This window comes from Amblyomma maculatum, chromosome 2 (assembly GCF_055883805.1).
Source record: "Amblyomma maculatum isolate TAMU_Amacu chromosome 2, ASM5588380v1, whole genome shotgun sequence".
Classification (NCBI taxonomy): Eukaryota; Metazoa; Arthropoda; class Arachnida; order Ixodida; family Ixodidae; genus Amblyomma; species Amblyomma maculatum.
This window is the reverse complement of record NC_139345.1, coordinates 19,920,048-19,946,708: the sequence shown is the minus strand read 5'-3', so window position 1 is coordinate 19,946,708 and position 26,661 is coordinate 19,920,048. Positions and strand designations below refer to the sequence as shown.

The 26,661-nt window shown below is 44.6% G+C and overlaps 1 protein-coding gene across 1 annotated transcript; it reads left to right on the top strand.

Moving 5' to 3' along the window:
• The first annotated feature begins 519 nt into the window (after positions 1-519).
• Positions 520-25,915, top strand: LOC146198107 (motile sperm domain-containing protein 2-like). Its single transcript, XM_084593431.1, has 8 exons — positions 520-1,076; positions 10,591-10,737; positions 12,136-12,222; positions 12,825-12,979; positions 18,553-18,613; positions 19,327-19,365; positions 20,620-20,744; positions 24,744-25,915. The coding sequence occupies exons 1-8, from the start codon at positions 959-961 to the stop codon at positions 24,801-24,803; spliced, it is 792 nt and encodes a 263-aa protein (XP_084449557.1). The 5' UTR covers positions 520-958; the 3' UTR covers positions 24,804-25,915.
• Positions 25,916-26,661: the final 746 nt, after the last annotated feature.

The following is a 26,661-nucleotide window of genomic DNA, read 5'->3' as shown; positions in this document are numbered from 1 at the left end:
CGTAAATCCCGCCCAGGAGTATTTGGAAAACACTTCGAATCACCTCGTCCGACCCCGTGAGTTAGATACCAATAGTCCCGGTTGACTGGTTTTTCGTACTCTCTCTATCCATTCAAACTCTTTTGTCTTTCTCTCGCACGCACCTACGCCAAAGAGAGCCTGATGGCGGACGCGAACGTCGCTCCAACTGGTTAACCTTCGCGCTTCGCGCCGGGGTCGCTCGCCCTGAAATCGTAGACGGAGACGCGGGCCGCTAGTCACCTCCTGCGCCCTCTCCGACGCCTTCCTCCTCATTTCTTCTTATCGGACTGTCTTTACAACCCCCCTCTCGATCGCCTCGCAGCACTTGTCGGCGTTCGTTTGAGCGCGACGCGTCGGATATGACGTCGGCCACGTGTTGGCCTCTCCGCCGCCTTTCAGGTCTCGTGCTTCTGACTGGTAGTGCGGGTAGCGAGCGCAAGCAGCTATGGTTCTGCCTGGCTTGCGCAAAGGGAGAAAGGACGCAAGGCTGCGCTCGTTTTGAGGGCCTTCCGTCGCGGAAGTCTGCTGGTCGGTGACGACCGCCCCTCACCCGCTTATTACGGCGTGTAGAGAAAGGAGGTTACCAAGGTTGCCGGCGACGCCGCCTCCCGTACAAAGGAAGGCTGAGGGTACAAACAGCAAGAAAGCTACGAGCAGCCTCGGGCCGCAGCATAAACCGTGGAAGCGAAAAGAAGGATTACGCACTGGCGCCACGAGTCGCGTGAACGAAAGGGAAAGCCCGAACTGCTACCGTCGCAGTCCGCCAAGTGTCACGGCGTGCGAGAGGAGCGCGCTAGGGTTCAGTAAGGAGTGGAACAAGTCTCATCTTAACCGCGCGCACCGGGAGCTGTGAGGACTGACGACTTCAATTTCTTAACCTGATATCACTTTGCTCGTGGACTGCAGCCGAGGAGGCGTTCTGTGTTAGCGAGAGGCCATGCCGTACATGCTTACTGACGACGTTTTCGGGGAGGAGAAGAACTGGGAGAAGGTGACGTCCGAGCAGATCCGCGAGCTTCGCCAGCACTTCCTCGACACCTGGAATGAAGAGGACGGTGAGTGATGACACAACTCTGACGTCCACCCTAGACACAAAGTCGCCGCTACAAACACTCCGCTTGGGCAGTTGTACAAATATATTCAAACTTTGCGCAGCACCTGTGTACGACGCGTGTTTTCGTATGCTAGGACGCGCTAGCAGCTTGAAATTGGTGCAGTGCACCGATGCTCAGCTGCACGTCATACGTGCAAAAGCGAAAATAACCAATGCCATTCATCACGTCGTTCCTCTTCTCGAAATGAACCTGATGACAAGAATATCTATTTATTTTGGGAGCTGTCCTTTTCGGGGAAGACAGTTATTGTTGCGCAGTTATGAAGAGAGCTTTTAAGATTTAAGAAGCGAGACAACGGGGCTACAACTGCAATAACGTCTGTGAGCGATTGTGCAATTCCTCCTAAGTGTAATAAACAGCAAATATATAGCGAGTGATTGAAATTTCCCGTCGCGTACGGCCGCGCGCTCGCTGCGATCAGCGTCCGCTAGGCCATCAGAATTTTGCAGCAAACTGTACATGTTCAGAGTGTGACTACCCTATGCATTATCTCCTTCAGTATACTATACTGTAGAGTATGATAGTCTTGGTCCCGTTTCTCCCAAGCATAATGCACTCGAAGAAGCTTTCTCAGATTTTGATTGCACAGGAAGGCATCTTCCGGCGAACAAATGGCGTTTCACATGTAAGAAAACCAATGTGCGTCCGACATTGGATCACAAAACACGAACCAGAACTTGTTCTTTTTTTTATTTTCGTTCTTAGCACAATAAACTACGTTTCAAGCACTTGCACGTTTACGAGCCATTATGGATATGATTTCGCACTTGTGCGAAGACTCTTTGCCTACTAGGTATAACGTGTCAGTTTGGAAGGTATTTTACAACATCGTTTGAAGATTGACGTCAAAATTCTATAGGTAACGCTGTTCTGTCCACTGCTTTGCTCGTGCCCGTTACTAGTGCATGTAATTCACTCTTTTTTCACCTCATTTCAGCATATTAATCTAAATCCACCGTGATCAAACTTAACGCACAGTAATTAACTCTTCACTCGCGGCAATACATAAGAATCTACCTTTAATGAACCGATTTGGCAAAATTTCTAAAGCTATTTACCTCTTGTTCATATTGGGAACATATCAGTGGAGCAGCAGTTAAATGAGTATACTTCGTTTTGTCACAAGCTGGCGAATCGCGCCTTTAAAAAGTCCACTTGTCGAAATGTTGGCTCGACTTGAGAACTGAGTAAACAGCGCGAACACGAAAACAAGGGACAAGAAACAAGAAAGCCACAGTACAAGCGCATGTACTGTGGCTTTCTTGTTTCTTGTCCCTTGTTTTCGTGTTCGCACTGTTTATATCAATAATGAATAAGTACCAACTCGCCCAACAAAGTATCTTGAGAACTGAGGCTAAGAAGTTTTCAGTCAAATGCCCTCCTTGCAAAATTTATTCAGGCTATGAACTCAAAACCTTGCGTAACTTGCGAGTTGCATGCTGTAATTACATTTCCTAGCGGAGTAAAGACCAAAGAATAGAAAATGACCGAGTTCCTTAATTTTTTTTTTTCCCATCCCGAACGTCCAGGATGTAATAACATGGGGCATTTAATATTCATACCATACTCTCCGCAGGCAGAGTCATATTGACAGATTTACCCATTGAGGAATTTTAACTCCAAACAAGTTCCAAAATGCCTGACGATCGTTAGTGTAATGTGCCGTAGTGATATGCCCTGCTGATCTTTTATTTACAAGCTCTATTATCTTAAGGTGGACGTTATCTTAAGGTGTAGGTACCTGTACTACAGTCGCGCGCTTTTCTTTAGTCCTTGCGGCAGAAAAAAAAATTCATAAAGGACAGCCGTAGCATTGTATATTTATTTACTTGTTTATATCTCAAGGACATCACAGCGCGTGTTTTTACCTTAAGGGTAACTACAGACATAAACCGCAGGAAAGTCGTTCAATAGCGCTTTTGAAGTACGCAAGACTACAGCGAAGAATGACGTACGTTCGCATAAAAACCCTTCAGTTGAATACAGCCCTTTACAACTAAAAAAAAAAAAAAGTAATTGATGCGCTGACGCACACGCACGGTCCAGTAGCTCATGCGGCTAGAGGAGTACGCTGGCGTAATGGCAAATAACCATTAGGTGAAGAGGCTTGACGAAGATTGCGAAACGCACGTTTTCTGTCTTTCTCAGCACTTCCATGCTGAGCAGACTCGCTTTCGTGAAATTTGTGTTGCGTGAGCGAAAAAATAAACATGATGTAATTGTGATGATCACGTTTAAATGGTGCAGGTCCCATTTCTAATAGAAATGGGACCTGGGAATAGAAATGGAGAAGAACTTACAACTATATATATATATATATATATATATATATATATATATATATATATATATATATATATATATATATATATATATATATATATATGAGGGGGCGGGGATGCGAGAGAGAAATGAAACAGCGGGAAATAAATAGGTTGCGTAGAAAGAAGCCTCGAGTCTTGTTCGCGCTATTAGTGGAATTTGATACGCGATACTAAATATACGTTCCCGCTCCAAAAGCACTCATAAGCTCACTATTTACAAGTAGTTAACGTCCATTGTTTTTCACACTCGTGCAAAAGAAACTAGTATTCTCGGATACCACTTTAGATTTAGCACTGTAGCTGAACGCCAGTGGTTGCATCCTTGTCTTAGAGAAGATGGAATTATATTGAAATGTCACCTAACCTTTAGCTTTATTTTCTTTCCTGCTATGCAATTAAGGTTGGCGGTGCTTATCTGTGGACTGAGTGCAACATCTTCGTTCGTTTTTCTACAGCAACCAATTCTCAAGATTGGGCTCTCAAAGGTGCTTTGCGTTCATCCTGGCGACAGGAATCAGTGAACAACTGGTAACGATGCAGCTGAGCATATATGTTAGCAGTTCACGTGGGTCATAGGAAGAGTATGAACGTAATAACGGCATTCGTAGCGCGCAGCTTAAGTGGCGCCAAAGATGGAGACAAATACGACAAGCATTTCCGCTTGCATTCAAGTTATTTATTTGTTTAATAATTTATTATTAAATTCCATGCAATATGAAACAAAACCGACTGAAGTAGGCTGAAAAATATTCTTGGTTCTTGCTATCCGATCATGTTTTTGACCGTCAAGCCACTAGGATTCCTTTAAACAGCAGCATAATACTTTTTATTGTGCAAAGATACAAAACAGTCCTAAATGTGGCAAGGTATGCATTCTGAATTTAGAATAACCTTATAACCGTATCTTTCACTTGGATACACGTGCTGCTCCATCTTCATTCTTCGCTTTTGTAGATACCCATTGTCATCGCTGAGTGTGATTCGCTTCGATGTGCTGCCCGGGCTTCAGGTCTCCAATAAATCTGGTCCGCCACGCCCGTCCTTACACGTGGTGGAGGTGCGGGGTGATTAAGACGCGCCTCTAAAACGCACCTAGTTGCAGTCCAAGCTGAAATTCATAGCAGCAGTAAATAGGTACCCATTTCCAATCACTCCCCCCTGAGACAGTAGTGCCTCGTATCAAAAGCAGCTCGGACAGGCTGTTCTAATTAAAGGACAAAGCAACTTAGTTGCTTTTGTCATAATGTCCAAACCTGCTGAAATTTTAATTATGGTCTGGTTATTTCTTGTGGCTATGCCTTCCGACCTCACGAAGCTGGCGCTGTTTTTAAATGAACAAAACTTTTAAAGGCGTATAGACACCTAATTTTTGGGTTCGCGTTTTACTCTTTTGAATGATGGGTAAGGAAGTATTGTGCATGAATCCCCAAGCGATTGCTGCCGACGACCGCTGAATAACATAAAATTGAACTTCTTTTATCACCCGTTTCGGTTTCGGTTTCAAGAGACGAGCGATAGCTTTGACGTCGAAGTCAAGTCTAGACACGTGAGCGATAGAAACACGGTCATATAATCATTCCCCTGTCGTTTTAATGCACCACAGCGGTAAATCCAGTCTCCATCAAAAACAGAGATCTCGACGAGTGAACAATCATCGGCTGCTGAAACTAAAACCGAACCATATGAGAATAGGAAATTTGATTATATATTATTTAGTCATCTGGGCGAAAACCACGCGTTGACCCATATATATGTCTTATGCACATTAAGAAGAAGAAAAATATAACCAAATTTCGCGTCTATAATATATTAAGATCGATTTCACGACCTAATCACTTGATTTTGTACATATTTCTCTTCGATTTCCCATGTCTAAGCTTAGATGCCTGAATGTTAGAGCCAAAATGGAAAAAAAAAACGACTGGTTTTATCTTTCGCACGCGATTTTGAACCATATTGATCGCTGGTAGACCAAAGTGTTGAAGGTTCATATCCATGCGATGACTCAGAAGACACGAAGTGTCATCAGATTCATCAACGGTACCACGAAGAAAATAGACTTACTGCGCGCCGACAGGCTGGCTAACTTAACATGTTTTCAGCGCACATACGCGCACGCATGTATACGTGTGAAGTGACCACTCAAACATGAACACTATGATTGCGACTCCATATTTTTTTGCGTCTGTGTGTCCGTATGTGCGCTTCCTTGGTAGGGAAATTTGAAACTATTTTGAATTTTGAAGTTGAGGGTACGTCAATCAGGAAGCAATTATGGCTTCAGGATGCTCACACTGGAAAATAATGTGTTCAGCAGGCTGCGACCAGAGACACGCGAGACGAATAAGCCCCCGTATGTAGTGCAGTCCTTTGCGAGCGCTGACATGGCAGAACCAAACTTCCGCGGCAAAAAGAACTTACCTGCCCTTCGGGATTCAACACGTATCATCGTGGGAAAGCAACCACAAGAACGGCGAAGAAGACAATAAAAGCGCTGACTTTGTTGCCAGCGCTTGTGCTGCTGTCTTTTTCACTGCCCTTTTTTAGTTGCGCTATACATTTCCCGCATCGTTTTCACGTGGTGCGACTGATATATGCACTCCTGGGCTGAGGTGCAAAGAGTAAGTTATATTCATGACTTTTTAAGCTCCTCGCATTCACTTTGAGAGAAAAGGGTAAATTAGTGCAACCTTGCAGGACGACCGCTTAAGTCCAGACCTTGTGGCATCAGATTACATGTCTAAGGCCTGGAAGCGCTAAAAACGTCTCAGCGACTGTGAATTTCTCGAATCAGAGAAACAATAAATGGCTAGAAATGTGTTCTTTTTTTAATGAATTTCACTGATAGTTACTTCAGGTGTCACCGTAAAATCGTGTTTTTGTTCGCCGGTCTTTTGTATGAAAATAACATCTACACAGAAGAAGATCACGAATAACAAAAATTCGCAGCACTATAATGGCACAATACCTACGTGAAGTGGTTTGGAAGCTGTGTGAATGTAAAATATAATCTGCGTTTCTTATTGAATTGCAGGTATTATCTGTGACATCTTAAACTACCCACGCTGGGAAACAAATTCTGCCCTCAATCAAAAGTTTGCAAATAACACCATTTTTCTACGTATAGTTATACCTGTGTAACGAAATAAAATGATGTCTGAAGTTAATCACAACACTACCTTCCTACGTTGCCTTGTTCTAAAAGAAGAATGCTTTTTTTTTTTACTCCGCAAAATGCGCCTAAAAGTACCTAATCAGAGGCTATAATTCCCTCCTTCATTTCTCTTCATTTTTGTGACTCAGAAATGATCTTACGTAACACGGCTTCCCTCTGTGGACTGGCAAAAGATAGACGTCATTAAGGCGAGAGAAAACAACACGCAAAAGTGGAGGTGTATGGCTCATGTAACGACCCCGGTCTGTGTCGGGCCATTACACGGAAAAAGTGTCTTCTTAATGATTACGGGCTTCTAGAGGTACGCAGAAAGAAGGAGCACGCGTACTGCATCCTCTATGGGCAGCGAACTCAAGCCCAAACGCAAGCAACGCCATCGAGTTTAATAATTTTTTCTTTTCTCTTAAGCAAAGTGGTATTTAGCGCTCATGCTCGCACATGGCGGCTGTATGACGCACTGGACAGGTTAGACACGCATAGAAAAAAGTCAAGGCTGCCGAGAACACCCTTAAAGATCTCTCCTCGCTCAAGACAAACACTAAGTGGCAAATTAATGACAAGTGTATGTTATTATATATGCGGACGATCATTTCGCTTTTTTTTTTTTTTTTTTTTTGGTCCACCGAGCATTATTGTGTCCGGCGTACACGAGGTTGAGCGTAAAGACGTTTCGGGTCAAGGAGAGCGGAGCGACAGCCTCCCATCTACGTCGTTCCAGAATAGGGACAAGGTTGAGGAAACGTCGTCTCGGCTCATTCGTCTCGCCGCTACCTCGAGCGTCAGTCAAATGCACAAGACGGACTGGCAAATATGAAGGGACATTCTGCGTCATTAATTTTGTGCAGCATGGCGGAAGCTCTGACCACAGCGGGGGGCCTTGGGGGAAATAAAAATAAAGCGCAGTTCCCAATTAAGAACAGATTGCGATTGGGCGGCTGCCCATCGCAAGAGCCACGATGCGATCACAATAGACTTATTAGAATCGCTACTTTGAACCCCAGAACCCTGCACTGACGCACAGCATTAGTTACGAGTTCTTTGCGATTGGTCGGCAGCCACAAGCTGATTGTCAAGCTCAATACCAATCTCACCATCGCAAGTGGCCAATCGCAATCGTAAACCTGAACCGGTCACAAGAGGATAAACTATCACGGGCGTTAGCCTCCAAGTAATGCTGCACTGTTTTAGTAGAGGACAGTTGTACCGTCTTATTAGGCATAGAGCGTGACAAAGCCTTGGGTCGCGGCTACGCTCGAAGATGCCAAGCGCGCGCTCTCAAGATGATGATTCATTCGGCTTTGCACAAGTGGAGGAGACCTTGGCCGAAGGCTGGGAGCTGGAGCGAAAAACGTTACGCCTTCAGTGAGCACACAATACTCAGAGGGGAGCGAGTTGTTTCTCCTTTCTTAGCCACTGAATGCTGGCATGAACAAAGTTACATTTTTCCCGCGTGCTCGAGTCTTCTTTCCTAAGTGCTAAATGACCTTAATTTCAACTGAAGTAAAACTGCTAGAAAGCGTTTCAAGGACTGTTTGGCGGAGGCCTTTATTAGAGGCCACCTTGCGTGAAGGGCCTCCTTTCAACTTCACAAATATAGGGGGGCTGTTCGAAAGCAAGTTAATAATTACCATTTTATTATCCGTTCTACTTTATGCTTGGTCGCCCGGATTGGTTACCTCGGCGCACTTGCTTGTATAATGGTGGCCTTCCTAAACAGCATCGGCCCGCAAGTTATACTTAGTCTTAGCACGCAGTGACCCCTTTTCTTTGGAAATCGAATGCGTTGCAAACGACTCTCGTTCAAACGCGATGACGAAAGTGATACGTTCTGTTGCCGCTGTTGTTAGACTTAACGCGAGTGGCTGAACCTTTGGCACGTACGTGAGCAACGGAAGGTCACCTTAGTGCCGATAATTGACAACTTACTATTCGCGGAGTGAACGAGAAAATGATTCACCGTAAAAGATATAGATTGCGCGCGAAGAAAGTACCGGCAAGATAGGTGCAGCATTGCTTCGTTACCGGGGAAATTCGCTACTTTGCGATGCAGCCAGTAAGCTTTTGTTTTCGTACTTGAATCCCTGCAGGTAAACAATGGGAGAGATTTAACTAAGCTGCATCGTTTGACAATAGCCTGCTGTCAGCTGCTGTCCAGGTAATCATATTGTTTGCGCGCAGATGCTTTAGGCAGTAGAGAGCAGTATATAGGGGTGCCTGTTAAAGTATACACTACGCAACGAGATCGAATGAGATCTGTAAAAGCTTGCGACACGTAGACTTGATGTATTTCTACATACAGAGGGGGCATGCTAGGAACCTTTAGCTGCCAATTTTGATGGAAACTGATTTTGTTCCATTTTACACAGTATAAATGTCGGGGCGTCAAATGAACATATGTGGGCTTGTCATGCAGTACAGTTGTGTAAAATTAAGTGCCACAACTTATTGACGCTTGAAATGGTGAAATTGCTGTACGCGCCTCTGCAGTATCTGGAAAAAGAACAGTGGTTGAGGCTAGACGAGCCGTTCTCACTTTCTTCATGGAAGAGGGAGGGGTAATAAGCTCTAGAGCGGCGCTCTTCACACGGCGTCCGCTCAAGGGAAAGGCAGCGCTCGGAATGCGCAAACATTACCAGCAATACACTCACATTCGTACGCTGTCGTACAGCGACAGTGTCAGTCTTTACAACCTTAGCTTATTATAAAGCATCACCCACGGTCGAACACTGATAGAGAAATTAGATGTAAAAGCTCCAAGCTTGCGAGATTCTTCGAGTTCTGTTCTTTGATCCTGAAGTTTTCTTAGTGGCCTAACAAGAGCAGCGCTGGCGAAAGTCTTTCTTTTACCTACCTCCCCTGTGCTGCAGTATTAGGACAGCCCTGGCAGTCTTACTTCTTGTTCGATTGTGCGAGAGGAATGACCCGCGCTATCCGAGCCTCGCTTGTGGCGGTTTGCTCTCGTGCGCACAATAGTGTTTCGAGTCACCTAACAAAATCTCACTTTCTTCGCACTCTTCAAGAGGACCCGGGACTGTTATCTGGTATAGCTGACAGCATACGAGACGCGCGTCCACAGCAAGAATATCTAAGCCGTAGGACTTTATCAACACGATCGAGATGTTCTGTTAATCCTACGTCAGCCAGGTTCTGGCGCGTGCCCACGGCCATACGGCAGAAGCCAGCCGCGGCAGTCTGAACAGAAGCGGTATCGTGTCCCACACGAAAGGCGCTTGTGCCATCAATCGAACCTCCCTCGGCCGTGTTACGGCGCAACCATTTCCAGCAGTGCACCTATACCGCTTGGAAGCCGGCCGATCGAGCGGCGCTCGACCTCGCGTAGAAGGAAACCAAATTGCGACCCACCAACAAGGACAACGTTGAAGTGCGCAGCATTCGGCTTCCTTTTACGCGTATAAAGATGCTGTCCGATATTCCAGGAGGTTATGTTGCGTCATATTCATGTACTAGTGAACATAGTCATGCAGGAACGCTTCCTTATGACGCAAATAGCTTCCTTTCCGCTTTTCGACCTTGCAGTCAGCTCACACGCGTAGCGCGAGTGTGTGACCCTGTTGTCGGCTCGCATGCAGTCAAACAGCTTGGGGACCCTAAAGGGGCTCCTCATATACTGTTCACAGGGGAGTGAACAGCACCCGTGGTCTGCTGGGGCCCTAAGTGATTGCATTCCCACATTTTATCGTCCGTTAAAGAGTCCCGTTGAGCAGAAATTAATCCAGCACCACCCACTAGAGCTTGAATAAATGCCCTCTCTCGCTTCCATGCGTAATATCGTTTGTTAATTCCACTTTAAGGTAATAACATTAAGAAAGCTTGCCACAGCTACCACGGCTCTGTTGAGCCGAAAACATTTCATGAAAAAAGCCAGCCAGGACACACATATGCTCAATGTTGCAGTGATTTGCGTGTCACATGCCATGTCGCGCTCCTCGCACAGATCTGTACTACGACGAAGACGTGAAGAAGATCAAAGAGAGCGATGACTTCTGTCGCAAGATCATCGCCCACGTGCGACTCGACATGGAGCTGGCCCACAAGGTTGCAGCGTACCATCTCCGCTGGAGGCGTTACGTAAAGATCCAAGGTACGCACTTTCAAACACAGTGAGTAGGGGCTCATGACAAAGGAGAACGTCTAAAATAGGTTTTGCATCCCCATTTTTTATTTCACTGTCTTCAATATCTAAATGGTGTGTTGAATGAAAGGTTTGTTAATTATGACTCTAAATCAAGTCATTAGTATGTCTTGTAATTGTGTTGTGCACGCTGCTCTAGAACATGGCATGGATTGCAACACGGTAATGTACGCGTAGAGGCGGCTTGGACGATCCCGTCAGAAAGCGGGCAAGAGGCGGCGACCTTGTTGCTGTACGATGTTCTTTCTTTTTTTTTTCGTCTTTCCAGCACGTAGTGGAAGAGACTGCCTAATAAGTGCTGATTGTGAAGGAAAAAAAAAGGATCCCAGAAAGCTTTAGATCCTACGCTGTAAAACGCGAAATCAGCGAGCGACCATTTTTAACTCGCTCTCCTCTGCTATAGAAGAGAGTGATCTATGTTGCTTTGTTTTTATTCGTCTAGCAGCTACAGAAAAAGCTGAAGGTTGATTTTGGCATTTATCTTTCCTTCTGCATAAACGTTCGCCCTTATTGTTATCGATCTCTTGCGTCAAGAGGAGAGAGTGAGCGCGCGTTCTCAAGGCTATGTCCGCAGGTGGGTTCACTGAGCTCAGCCAAGACCGCTCAAGGACATACGTTTGAGCTTGTGTCTAATCGGTGAGATCAACTCTGCTGCACGCGATGGTGTCGTGAGAGAGATTGTGAAGTGCGATATGACGCTATGCGTGGAGGTACCTGACTGGGACCGTGATATGATAGGGTACTTGAGTGAGGTGACTTTTCCTTGGGATCGCTCTTCTGTGCTGTTTTATCATTTTTGATACATTAGTGTGTGTTGTCAAAAGCACTGTAATAGGTTCTGCCGCGAACTCGTCCAGATAAATGTAGTTAAAATTTTCACACTTGGTAAAGACCTTCTTTTCTTTCTTTCTTTTTTCAAATATAGCTATGCTCACACACGTAAGTGACACACTTGAGTGAGCCCCTCAGTTTATGTACTTGGCGAAATTTTTACGCCGCCTAGAGTAATGAAGGATGCTTTGGAGATCACGAGCGAATATTAACAGTAGCGAGCACATCAGATCTCAAGGTATACGCATGACGCCATGAACTCACTTCGAGCTTGCTGCGCATACAGCTTACAATGAAGCAGAAGTATATGACATCCAGTCTGTGCGCAATCATGCACGCGTACGCACACACGTGCACCCATGTAGTCATACCTGCGTGAATGTATTTGCATCTGATCGACTTAGACGAAAGCACACGCTGGAATCATTCTTGAAAACTGGCAGAATTACAGGAAGAATACTAGAAAGTTCGTGCGACGAACCTACAAACAGTGATTACCAACTGACTTTCTTGCAGATATCAAGGAAGAGACCATACCAAAGGAGTTTTTCGAGCAAAATGCTATCTACCCCTACGGAAAGGATAAACTCGGTTGCCATGTCTGTGAGTATTAAAAAAAGCCTCTTGCTATTCTTTTTCAATTCATTACGTAAACGCAACTAAAATATTGTTTGAGAGCGGGCTTACCATGGCGTATACAGAGCTTATCTATTGGTGATATTATCAGTACAGCACTGTGTGTTCATTTTACGTCGCCGATTTATTTAGCCGAACCTTTTCTATCTCTCCTTAACTTTAACGCAGTGCTTTCTATTCGTGCTGTGATAAGAAATGCGGGCAGGCAGGAAATATATGTTATATTAAGGGAGCGCTGCTGGTGCTTTGCATTTCTCTTACCTTTCATTAAACCCTGTCAAGTGGTTTAATGATATGTGCCTGTGCCATCAACTTTTACTCACATTTCTACTATGATGGTTTGTTTTGAGCTGTTCCAAGGACATTTAACGGTGCAGACTTCAACTTTTGAAGCACGCATCACTCCTAAAACAGACAGTTTACCCCCGTGGACGAAGAAAGGCGATAATCAAGTATTCATTAAAATAAACGGGTCTTCAGTACGAACTGACAATCACTTAGTGCATAGCTAGCACTGATTAGGCCCCCCATGCATAACTCGAGTGCTTTGCCTTGCCCCGTCTTGTCAGTGGTTCTCCGTTGCAAGAACTACACCAAGGGCCAGGCAGAAGCGCTCGAGGTGAAGCGGGTGTTCCTGTTCTTCCTGGAGAAGCTCTACAACGAATACGGCGCCAAGAAGGTCACCATGGTCTTCGACTGCAGCGGGGCTGGGCTAAGCAACATGGTACGCCGGCTTTCATCTGCCACGCGAATGTGTCACACGGCCTTTTTATGAAACAACCCGTAGCTGTGGGCATCGACAAACGCTGCAGAGGAACTACTTGTAGGGAAAAGGCGCTCTCTTAAATGCCAGGGAGGGGAAAAGACACGCTGAATAGGCGGTGCCTTATCGCAGCCGCACCTGCGGCAGCAGTAAAATCGAGTGAGAGAAAACTGGGATACAGGTGGTGTAAAATCGGAATTAATTGCTCGTCCCGTATCAAAAATATGGCCCAGAAGATGAAACATAGTATTGGTTGGAAGAAGGACTACAATTGATAAGATTTAAACTTAAGAAAGTATCAAATCAAATCAAAGTTTATTTCCCATCTAACAATACAGATGGAAGAATCGTAGGAAAGCTGCTCTTGCACAGCTTGACGAGTCTACAATCCTAGTGATCAGCAGGAAGGCAACACAAAAGTTTATACAAATTTAAAAACAAGCACATCAAGACAACACCAAAGAATACACGAAACAGTAATATGTATACGTAAGAAAACTTAAACAACGTTATTCAAAAATAAATTATGAAGCTCTCGACGTGAACAGGAAAACAACCTTTGTAGAAGAAATGGACGAGAGTATTGAAGGCATCCTTTACCAACATTTAGTAGAGGTGTCGACACTGTTATTCTTCGCCATGTCTTGTTGGGTACACTGGCCCTTTTTTCCTTACTTCTGATAAATTCCTAAGAATTCTTGCATTATTCCTGACCTCTGCTTTCAAAGTGGTATTAAGGCGATATTTATAAAGATTACGTGCTTTAATCACTCTGGAACGACAAAAGAAAGCTGCACTTGGATGTTGGAACGGTGAATTATATGTATTTCGGAGATATACTTTTTGCATTAAATGAATACACTCAAGGTTAGTGAATTTTGCAGTACCCCGCGCTAACTGCCAGTAGTTTAAATGCAAGTTTAATATTGAACTGTATACCAGATTCTTAGTTGCTGTGTGAAGTATGTATTTTAAACGGCCTGTTACACCAGTGATTTGAACTGTTTTCTTTTTCAAGACATAATCGACATGACTCTCCCATGACATACCAACAGAAAATATAAAACAGAGACATTTACATTGCTTCACTATATCTACAGACCGCGAGTTTAATATAATATTATTGTGCGGTGGGATAATTCTGTTTTTCTACCTAAATGTGACAGCTTTGGTGCTGCTCTCGTTTATTTGCATCAGGTTAACAGTGTACCAGACAAGAGCTTTCATGGTGGCATCACATTGTTTAATAAGTTCATGAACATTTTTACCTGAAAAAAAAAAAATGTGTTCCTGTCATCGGCATAGATGAAAAATTTGGTGCTTTCGCTAATCTCGACAATATCGTTTAGATAAATATTGAAGCGTAGAGGCCCTATCCTACTGACTTGGGGGACACCACAGAAAAGCGGCTTCGGTAGTAAAGTATCCACTTTATCTTACCAGGCAAGTTGACACTCGCCGCCACTCTGATTAAATAGGGATGCCAATGGTTACCATCTGCGAAGAGGAATAAGAGAGGAAGACGGAAGGTTATCCAGTCATACGTATATGCCCGACTGGCTACCGTACACACGAGGAGAAAGGGAACTAAAACAGGGGAGGGGCGAGTTGTGCTCGTAATGCAAAAGAAACCTGAACACGGTCAAGTGCATTCTGTTATCGATAGAAACGAAGCAGGAAAGAGAGAAAAAAAGGAAGGAGGTTAAGCAGAAGGTTCCACATAGCAGCTCCCTGCCTGTCCGTACGTAGGTGGGAATACACCGTATCCACCGTTATCCACCACGGAAAACACAGTACTGCTTCGCAATAGCATCTAGACTGCGTACGACTAGACGAAAAAGCTTTTTTTTTTTCTTAGTTCAGTAACTCAGGTCGCTGTGGTTTCCTTCTTCCAGACAAACGAACAGCCCAAAATTTTGCGAGTACAATGGATCTTCGTGCTAGGTGGGGTAAATGTAAACGTTTATTGGGAACACTGAAACGCCCACGTTTGCAGGTTCAGCGCAACTTCAGAAGTTGACCCGGAACATTTCGGCACGAATCCTGCCTCTAAGCTTTTTTTTCTTCCAATTTTACCTCTTTCGTATTTTGCTCTGACACGTTGCAGACAGGCCTTAATACTTCGCGCCGATGAGCGTGAACTATCAGCGGTGTTGAGTTCTGCCGTGGAATTCCCCTGCTTTGGCTCAGTCCGCCGTGGATGTGTCAGGCTGTCGGGAAACGTGATCTCACCTACGGAAACAGCTTGTGCGTCGAAAGCTCGGGGGGAATGCGTTGAACGACGCGCTTCCTGGGCGCCGGATCGTTAGATTGGCGCGGCATCTAGGCTTGGTGCGTGCATGTTTAGAAACCGGGGATGCGGTGATCAATCGACGCTGGAGATGGCGCAGCAGTGACCGAGATAAGCGGCCCACGCGAAATTCCTCATTCGGGATAAAACTGCAGTACGCGTACTGGCACCACCTCCCACTCAGATTCCTACCCGCCCTTCCCTCCACGTTCCCTATTCCTGGCCAAAGCGCGGATTCTTATCCCGGTGCACTCCGCCTACACAAGGGCCACTTCTGGTGATCCTCTCCGCTCATGTAATCACCACGGTGCGCTGAAATTCATCACCAACCCACCTATTCTTAGCCAGCGACCCGGACACGGGACATGTATATCAATGTGTTCTTTTGTGTCTACATCGATCGGTGTTATCGTAGCTGTTATCAGGAAACGCTAACTAGGCGTTTAATTGTCTCCTTGAGCTTCCCCAGATGGTCTCTTCATTGGAAAGGATCGCGAGGACTTTTCAAGTAATGGATAGGTCACGTCAGGTGCACTTCCGCTAATGATATCGTAGTATGCCAACTTTAAGTGTTCTGCAGCCATTGAAAATCTTTGACGGTTAGTTTGTTTGAGACTGCTCGTGAAAGCATGCCGCGTCGTCTTTATTTCTCTGATCTGGTTAACGATTCTAGCAAACGGGTAACCACAGATTGCGATGCATTGTCATTTCTTTACAGTAATAGCAGACGGCAAAGTCGCATTTTATGTTATTTTATGTTATGTATGTTGCATAGGTTGAGGTGAAAAATGTTACTTTGACGTCATTCAATAATTTTCTCCGGCCAGGTATACTTACTACTCCTACTATTATCAATACACTACTGCGTGACTTTTGTAAGAACTGTGAACTATATGTTAGAAGTCGTACTACACAACAACGCAGCACATGTACCTATTTACCATACTTGTTTCGTTGCGTAAGCTTTGTTTGCTGAAGAAACGAAAAAGAAAAAAAAAGACAGCTAGGTTATCCAGGTGTATTTTGCAGTGTGGTATTATCTCTTTTTGCTGTCTACTTTCTCTCCGGCGACCTTCTGGCAACATAGGTTTTGACGTTAGTTCTAAGTAGCACCGGAAAAGCTATTACGTAACGACCCTTGAATGGTTTTCGGATTGACAAGATAGGCTTCATGCCCTCTCTGTTCAGACGCCTATCTGCGATGACGGCCTTCGCCGACGTTCTTATCTGATTTTATATTCCGCAGACATTCATATGATATTCCGCGGACATGCACAGATAGCAACCTCGCGTCGAAGCTGGAAGGCTCAGGGCTGCTTAATATTTCTTTTTCTTGAGTTTATCCTTCAGGGTTGGCAACCTAGTGTGCATAGTCTGGCAGTCTGGCCTTCTGCTGCCGTGCGTTGGTCCGCTCCGCTGAAACGAAGCCAATCGAGGACGTTTCTTCGCACTGAGAACGCTCTGCGGTTATATATTTGCTGTATCTCGCACTCACCATTGTATCACTCTTGCGTCAGCTTCTGGCTCCAACGCCATGAAGTTGCTATATATATATATATATATATATATATATATATATATATATATAGCCCTGCCTTGCCGAGCTTTTGCCGAGCTTTCCTTCAACCCTTTAGTAAAGCGAGACCAAAAAAAATTTTTTGCTACAGTAAGTTTCGCTGTTTCCTTGGTATCAGGTCAAAATTAAAAACGGTATCCCGCGGTAGTCGTTACAAATGACGCGGTTGTGTGGTCGCTGGAACTTTTAACTTGGAACATGTAGAGCTCTGTACATAATTAGCAACAACAAAGTGCCAAATCTGACACAACGTTGTGACTTTCGCGGGGAGAGCCTTGCAGATCGACTTCTTAGTGCCACTTGTAAGTTTCTGTTAAGCACCGGGCGCTCTCAGCAGTAGTCATAGCACATCACATTACAAGACCCAGGCACCCAAAAGAACATATCAGACGTCCCTGAGGAAGGCCAGCTGTCACCAAGGCTTTGAGTATCTCGCGTGACTCGCCATCAATTACCTCGTGTGATAGGTGGAAGCAAAGGGAGCTTAAACGCATTTTCCATTCCTCCGTGCTTCAAGGCTAGATGAGGCCGAAAAAGGAAGTGGTAAGCGATCTTTCGAGTATCGAGCGAATCTTGCCCAACTCCTACAATCAAAATCACGAACCTAGCTTTATATTTTTGATTAAAGGAGAGCATGCTGCATACCAAGTAAGAGTTTCCTTCAGGATATGCTGCTACCACCTAGGGCTCAGTGTTGTCCCATGCCGAAACCGAAAATTGTCATCGTCAGACGCAAAAATATCTGTTTATGGTCTCGTTTCCGCTTAGCAATTTAGAAATTCGAGCGCTTTGACAAAAGAAAAGTATGATATTAATGTTTTCTGGAAACTCATGAAAATTCCGTTTTTACGAAACTTTACTTCAAAAGATGCACGAATGGAGCATCGCTTCCAGGAAGACCACATAGCATAGAGGGAAACAAGACACGTATTAACACTTCGTTGCGCCATTTCAACCCCCCCTTTGTAATTATAGTTAGCTATGAAAGCGTTGAGTTTTCTTGCCGCAGGGCGTGGGGCAGCGCAGTTCGAACTCCTTTGATGCCGGCCTTTGTGGTAATACCTGAGACTATGCAATGAAGCCGCGTCCCTTCCGCTCAGGAAGAGGAGGATAATGATTGCAATATTTCAGCTGAATATGAAAGAGCGCCCATAGGGCTTTGTCATGAGCACCTGTTCAATTAGATAAGCGTTATCTACTGTGGACTTCATATTATATTATATTATATTATATTATATTATATTATATTATATTATATTATATTATATTATATTATATTATATTATATTATATTATATTATATTATATTATATTATATTATATTATATTATAATAAACTTCGGAATTCTACATTATTTCATACACGGATATAATCATAGGAAAAGCAAATGGAGTGGTCACTAACACATGACCCTTCTTTTTTATGTACTCGCGTGAACAGCTGCATTAAGGCCTAGGAAATATTGAAGGGCACTAAAGAAAAAACACTGACACGTTACAAGAAATTTTGAAAAAGAAAATACTAGCAACTCAAGCTCATTTCATTGTACATACTGTTCCCATTATCTGGTTTAAATTCTAATGGCGATAATTAGCAGCTTGTGTCTCAAGCAGGATGTGTAATGTCTTGTCACTCAGCGATGATCTCCACTTTTTCTCTCTTTGCAGGACATAGACTTCACCAAATTCATCTTCAATGTATTCCTCAAGAGGTATCCGCTCGGCCTCGGTAAGTTAGGTCATCTGCAGACTTATTGAATCCTTCCGATATTTCCGTTGATTGAAAGCCGTGCACATGCTACTCAACGGCGTAAATACTGACGGCATTCTATCTGAAGTGCGCATTACATTAACGGAGTGCAATTTCTGGAGGTCGTAAGTTTGACCTGCGCTATGCATCAGTTGCTTCCGTGGGGACAGGGGAAAAGTAGCAACAGGCGCATATTACGACCATTGTTTTTCTTTTTGCATAATGTGAACAATATTTTTTCTTTCCTGTGCTAAACTTACAAAAATTAAAAGGCCTGTTCAGATCACAAATGCTGCAGCCTTAACTTTTCGAACACGTGCATGGTCTTAGAATGGTTTTTTCCCCCACGGATTCACTCATGTACGCGCCGCATCTTTTGTTCATACCCGAAATGCACTAAGGGGCATTTTCTAGCAGAAACCACGCCTTTGGAACCGCCTGAATGGAGGGGAAAAAGCACAGGAATTTGATGTGACACGCGCCTGACGCTTGGTACCATCCAGTTGCTGGCCTATTAGGGATGCCCCACAGTGGTCATTATATTCCGACTGCACTCTCGTCCTAGTAGCATGCGCATGTAGAAAGAAAAGGTTTCATCATTCGAACAGGTTCCCTTGCCAAGGTCGAGGGGGAGCCATACGCAAGCATGTTCTCAATAAAACGTTATTACTTTCTTTTTTTTTTTTTCTTAGGATACGTGCTTGTCTACGATATGCCCTGGTTGTTCAACGGTGAGATTTTGTTTCTATTTTCTTTTTGTCTATCTAGGCTGCAATTTCTGGGCTTGTCAAGTTTTTTTGCTAAAGCCTGATTATTCGTAGCGGACGCATCGAAAGTAAAAACAGATGGAGAGAGAAAAAAAGGCCTGCGCATGGCGGAAATTCCCAAGTGCGAGAGTAATACAGGTCGACAAACCGCAAGAGGTCTGCCTGCTGTCGACGTGATTGTGTATATTTGTATTTAATTTTGCTTCGCCTTGAAAGAACGTCAGCTATAATTACGACAAGTGCACGCCAGCGTTGGCTGACGTCGCTGGCGTATACGATCATACGATACGGAGATAAGTTAAACCTGAAGTGCAGCAATAAAGAAGAACATTTTTAGCATGACAGCGTTAAGAGAGACATTTAGCTTACAGGAGACTTGATGACGTAGACGTATATCGGTTTGCCGGACCCCTCCTGCGCACGCGCATTGAGATTGCCACTGCGCCTGCGTGGGAGGGGTACGGTAAACCGATATACGTCTACGTCAGCACGTCTCCGGAAAGCTAAATCTCTCTAATAAGAAGCCAGCTCAGAGGAATCCGATGCCGTATCAAGAAACTACGCAGTGGCCGAGAGGGTCGTGACATCACACGAAATTGAAATTGACAAACGTATCAGATAAATTGTGGCTACGAGGTCACAGCATGACTGAATCTTCAGTACGACATACAAGCCTGCTAAATAGGTAGTTAAAAAGAAAATTAGGGTGATTAAATGGAAATCGAACCTGTGCCTCTTGGGTTGCGACTCAGACGCGCCGATATACGTAGGCCGTCGAGACGTATTAGCTTGACTTGGTTAAAGGGAGGCCTAGTGCGTCTTGTGGTAAAAGAGAACAGAATGCAGGATCCGTGTCTGGGAAGTGAAATACAAGAGGACCTCATGCCGATGAAAGAAACTATTGACGCTCTATGTCGTCATGCCTTTAAAGCGGAGTTTACGTGTCCCAGAATTTTTGATATTTTTTTAGACATTCATGCACAAAGCGCCCCTTTCTAAAGCAAAATATAACATTAAAACCATAATCTAGGGACGTTGGCAAAGTTAGGGGATTGCAATGTTTGAAGAAACGGGAATGGTAAACGAAAAATTAGTTTGTGTAGGACAGCTGTGTAATAGCAAGTACAGCAACACCGGCTTCCGTACTGGCGTAGGCAGGACACGTGGCAAGACATGAAACCATGTTTCTGACGACCTATTTCGGCCCCTCCTCTGCAGCCGCCTGGAAAATAATCAAGGGCTGGATGATGCCGGAGGCCGCAGCACGAGTGAAGATGGTGGGGAAGGAAGAAATTAAGGAGTACATTGACCCCAAGGAGCTGCCTGTCCATATGGGTGGGACGGTGAGTGCTAGCTGCTGCTGACAGCGATGATGCTGCTCTTCGACCGCATGCAGTCATTATGCCACATGATGTGCGCCGAGAGCAAACATCAATATTTCCGTCTCCAGCGTAATACTCTCCACGTTCATAATTTTGCCATTTTGTCGCTGCGCAATATCGATATATGGTGTTGCATGGGAAGTTCGATACATTGGAGGTGTTGCGATTTCCCTATAGAAGTAGCATTTTACTCAGTCCCCCTCACTGTTTTTTCTTGGAAGTTCTGCTTGCACTGAGGCCAGGAACCTGCGGTTTTCCGTGCGCGCGCGCACGCGCACACACACACACACACACACACACACACACACACACACACACACACACACACACACACACACACACACACACACACACACACACACACACGCACACGCACACGCACACGCACACACACACACACACACACACACACACACACACACACACACACACACACACACACACACACACACACACACACACACACACACACACACACACACACACACACACACACACACACACACACACACACACACACACACACACACACACACACACACACACACACACACACACACAGTGCGCCGATTTATCCAGGTTCGATCCCGGCCTCCGGCAGCTGCGTTTTGATGTAGGTAGGCGAAACGAAGAGGCATCCGTGTGCCGTATGATGTCAGTACAAGTTAAAGATCCCCAGGTGCTCGAAATTACTCCGGAGCCCTCCGTTACGGCACCCCTTTCTCTCTTTCCCTTTTCACTCCCACCTCCCTCCCTCCCTCCCCTCAGGGCAAGGTTCAGGTGTCCACAGAAACAAGTTTGACAGATACTGCACCTTCCCTTTTCTCTTATGAACCAATTATTATTATTATTATTATTATTATTATTATTATTATTATTATTATTATTATTATTATTATTATTATTATTATTATTATTATTATTATTAGAGGCCGGATTTTATCCAAATGCTTATTTTTTTTTCAACGCTTCGTAGGCGCACCATTTTTACATATGAGCACGAATTAGGTGTTTACAATATGGTTAATACTCGATTTATAGTGCTTATAAATGCCTATTTCCGACGTCGGTGCCCAAAAATGCCTATTTTACAGAAAAGGGGCCTAAAATACGCTGTGGTTTTGCTTTCAGGTTCTGTTTGCTTTCGAATCTATTTCGGTTTTGAGTAGAACACACACATGGCAACATTAGGTAACCTCGTCAGTTCGCTGTGGTGAACACTGCACCTACGCACCTGGGTAACCTGCCCTGTTTTCGTTCCTTGTACCCCAGCCGCATGCCATCTTCATCAAATGGCATCTTGTTGGAGCAGGCCACACTAGACAGCTGGCAGATGGTGCTTGTCTGCTACTGCTCCCATAGCTTTAAAAGTGATTTCTAGATGGATGATGTTTATTTTACCATGGATCCTCGTGGGTGTATGTAAGCCCGTGCAGAACTATGATTCTTTTCGGCATATGCCGCATCAAGCAGCACTGTGTGTAACATTTTCTAACGTCTCGTATTTATGGTTTCCACACCCTTCTAATGACAAGCACCATTTGATAGTCGCACGGCTCCAGACACGTGATGGTTTGGTTGGTTTGTGGGGTTTAACGTCCCAAAGCGACTCAGGCTATGAGAGACGCCGTAGTGAAGGACTCCGGAAATTTCGACCACCTGGGGTTCTTTAACGTGCACTGACATCGCACAGCACACGGGCGCCTTGCTTTTCACCTCCATCGAAAAGCTGCCGCCGAGGCCGGGATTCGATCCCGCGTCCTTGGGAACAGTAGTCGAGCGCCGTAACCACTGCGCCACCCCGGCGGGGTTCCAGACACATGAAGCCACAAACTATAAACACAGTTTACAGAAATAACAACATATTTATTAATGTTCAAGCATCGTGTGTGCCTGTAATAAGTAAGTTCAATTCCTGTGTGAGCGAAGACTGAAATCATTTGTCAAATGCTTTGAATTGACAATGTTTCTATCAATTTCTGAATACATGGCCTCCTGTTAAGGTGTCCATCGTTCCTACTTTTGTACACGACAAGCGAATTGTTTGTTTCGAGGTATACCAAACTGTTTCAAAAGGGTTGGTAACCGTCCCTTTTGCTCTGTTGAAGCATGTGTATTGTACGAAAAGTTGCGCGACAGCCTTTAAAAAAAAAAAAAAACGCTTTCTAACGTTCGCACCTTGCTTAAGATCCCAAATCATTCCTGCTGTGTTTTTTGTTTTATTTTATGGCAGATATCGCGCGCTTAAGTTCGGAACTGTGTACACTTTTGATAAAGTTTATATGCCTATTTTTCTCCGTTAGGTGCCTAAAATGCAATTTCAGCCGCCTATTTATGGCGCCTAAAACGTGCTTTTTGGGGCCTAAAAATCTGGCCTTTAATTATTATTACTAATACATAGTAAATGACACTCACACGCACTTGTATCTTATGGAGACGCGTTCGATAGACTGTTTAAGCGCCACAATAAAACAGGTTGTATGCCCTGGTCCGGCTTTCGTGAACGTCACTTGTAATTATTAGGCAGCCGCGGAATTTCGCTACTGTTGTGAGTAGTGGTAGCAGTAGTAATAACTTCATTAAAACAAAAGAGTTTGGGGCATGCATGCTGCTGGGACCCCGCACGGCCCCAGTATACATTCAAACGCTCATATTGCTATGGTTCATGACGTCAGCAGCCCAGTCTGTGGCGATCTTCTGCCGAACAGGGTCCTCAGAGTGCAGCAGGGTCTCCCAGGTCTCCCAGGTGGTAAGGTGCTCTAGACCCCGCGGTGGAGGATCTGCCGAGCATTGGAACAGGATGTGGACGAGGGTGGCGGTGGTGTTGTTGCAAAGGGTGCAGGAGGAATCGGTCAGGGTGTGGGGGTAGCGAGACGTACTATTAGGGGACGGGAGTGTGCTCGTCTGCAGTCGTAGCCAGAGCGTCTGGTGGTAGTTATCTAGAGATGGGTGAGAGGGGGGGGGGGGGGGGGGGGGGGGGGTAGAGAAGTCGCTCGGCCCAATAGGCCTGCGTTAGCTCACTAAGGAGTGCATGCGATCCCGGATCGGACACATTGACATATTGAACATTTTGATGCAAATGGTGTTATCATATACATAGCACAACCTTGTTTCTAAAATTTGCCCTTTTCTCGAACTGAGTAGCTATAAGGCCGCAATATAAAACAAATGGGGTGTTTTCTTAACAATAATTAGCAGAAAACTACAAGCATTTCGAGGTGCATTCTTAAGATAAACACGAAAAAAGAAACTGTGTTTATGAACAACTTTATATTGGAATAGTGACCTTTTCTTTCAGAATTCAGGGCATCACAGGAGATCAGAAGAGCCGGTCGCGCTGATATAGGCAGAACGATCTGTTTATGAACCCTGAACGCAGGCCGGCGTTTCAAATCTTTTGAGGCAAAACAAGCGAAAAACGGCCCAGATAGCCGAATGCACGTTCCTTAATGGGTTTTTATATTTTTGCGCAGAAAATTAATGCTGGTGACCTTTATGCTGGACAAAGCTTAAAGATTATGCGCATATTGTTATCAATGAAGATACTGTTCAATATATTTTAGATTCCGTTCAATAGCCGAGGGAGTGCCTTTCTCCATTCCGCTCTAAGCAGAACGCGTATTATGTTACAACAGGCTAGCGAAAAAGTACTACAAAAAACCTTAACATTTGAAATCTGAATGAGAGGGACGAATGAAAGTCCGGACCGTCCGAACCGAACTGACAAGCCCCTATTACTCTCCCGTGTAAACAGACTTCTGTTCTCTAAAGAGGCATGGTAAGCTGGCTTGGAAGACAAACTGAAATTCATCATACTTATTATTCAAAGAAAGCAGTGACCTGTGTGAAAGTGTACCTTCGCATAGCTATATATTTGGCTCCGTTCTCGCTCCTGCTGTTGACAACGAAGAAGTTTTAGTTGTGAGCAGCGAAAGCAACATTCTCCGCCTCTTCGTGCAGGACACGTACGAGTACAGCTACGTCCCTGGAAAACCGCTCGGGGAGCGAGTCTCCTGCTGAAACAGGCCGGAGAGTGCTTCCGCTGTTTCCTCGGGGAAGCCACCTACGAAGCATCTTCGAGGAAGCCCCACAGAGAGGAAGATATCGGCCGTTGAAAGCTTGCTTTCATCTCACCTTTCTCGTGGGACTCGGTTTTCGGATTTTTGCGAGGTGGTCGGGTGTTCCTCAGTGCATTGCAGTCTTGTGTGTTGGGAAGGAAGAAAATAAAACTCCGTGCCTTAAAGAAAGCAAGAATAAAAGTCAGCTGCACATCAGGGACGTGCATGAAAACCGAACACAAAGCTGCAGTGATTAGGCTCCCAACTGCATTTATTATGTTTTCCCTTCCAACAATACCCGGATGTCGAAGCCTCGAGAAATGATTCAAGACCACAATATCAGAATTAAGTATCCCTAAGAGCCTGGTGTTGCACCCAGGGAGATCTATTCGTGGAGTGCGTTTTCTTACGCTACAGGCTATATATTACCTCTATTTTCGTATTCTGCGTTAGCTGTCTGCAACGCACCTCAACACTGTGATCAGGAGAAAACGACATATATCTATCTCCGTGCCTCAAATTTTGAACTGCTTTCTTAAACGGAATCTCAAGGGGCTGTGAAAAAGATATATGAAGTATGGCATCTAAAAAAGACCTTTTGTTTGCTTTCTTTCATTTCCGATTGTTTTTGTGAAATCGCGAGCGTCACACGCACGACTCTCAACACTGTGATACCGTACTTAAACTGCCAGTGCATGAAACTTAACCTACCTTCCGAATCTACGACGGCGTACCACAGTTCATGCGCGCTGACCATTTTTCCGTACTTAAGGGCGCGAGACCGTTGTTATTGCAAAAGAAATGCAAAAAAAAAAATACATTCGCAGCTCAGACATAAAGAAGGGAACAAGTAGGGCTAATCTTTCGTGGTGACGGGGCGCAAGAGAGATTAACTTATTACTGCAAAACCGATGATTTCGTTTCACACGTTTCTTGTTACTTGTATTGGTCGAGAGGACGCTGTTGTGATTAGGACGCTGAACGCCATTTCAGTTCGCATGCACGGGACTCGTTGCGAATTTGTACAAAGTTTTTGTTTATTTGAGACAAATAAAAGTTGTTATGACGTACAGATTCGAATGTGTTCGTGTAGATTTTTCTTATATTATTCTTTGCTATTCTGAAAGACAGCCTTCAAGAGTCGGGGGAGCGCAACACCGTCACTTTTCACCCTTTCCTGGGCGGACGGGTGGTGGCAATGGTTGTTCAGCATTCGAACACATGGCCTCATAAGTGCACCCACAGAGCACGACCGCAGATCACACAGCGTCGAATGGCATACTGCAGAAAGCGCCCTTACCCACGTCCTGTGTGCCTTTAGTCAAAATTTTCTGGGAAGAGACTTTGGCGAAAAAGAAAAAACTTTTTACCTTCCGTTTAAGGCGCATTGCTGGGGAGTCGAGACCTAGTTATGCAGGTTTTCAAGCTCGGAAATTGGCACCACACATGAGCTCCAGGCCGAAGAGTCTACGTGCAACCACTAGGAAACTGCGCACAGGCTTCAGATTAATTACACATTAATAATAACAGATTTATTAATCACAACATTGAAGAGGGCAGATAAAAAAAGGTGTCAGATGCTTCACGAGCCCTTGGCCACTACATGTGCAAAGGAATCAAGGTAACAGCAATGCCACAATAACAAAAAAGATTTGCAAGAACTTTTGATGCACACCCGATTTTAATAAAAAGAAAATAATATACGATTATACTATTATTTGAGCCGCAGGAAATGTTTGCAAAAACTACGAATCAGCGTACTAATTATGTTAAAATATTTTTATGGTCTGCCTGTACGGCTGCTACCGTATTAATTGCCC

Bases quoted from the DNA above. Each gene is read 5' to 3' on its own strand.
- LOC146198107 (XM_084593431.1), top strand. From the start codon at position 959: ATGCCGTACATGCTTACTGACGACGTTTTCGGGGAGGAGAAGAACTGG. The intron at 12,223-12,824 runs GTGAGTATTAAA...CCGTCTTGTCAG, and splicing joins TAAACTCGGTTGCCATGTCT to TGGTTCTCCGTTGCAAGAAC. The intron at 18,614-19,326 runs GTAAGTTAGGTC...TTTTTTTCTTAG, and splicing joins GAGGTATCCGCTCGGCCTCG to GATACGTGCTTGTCTACGAT.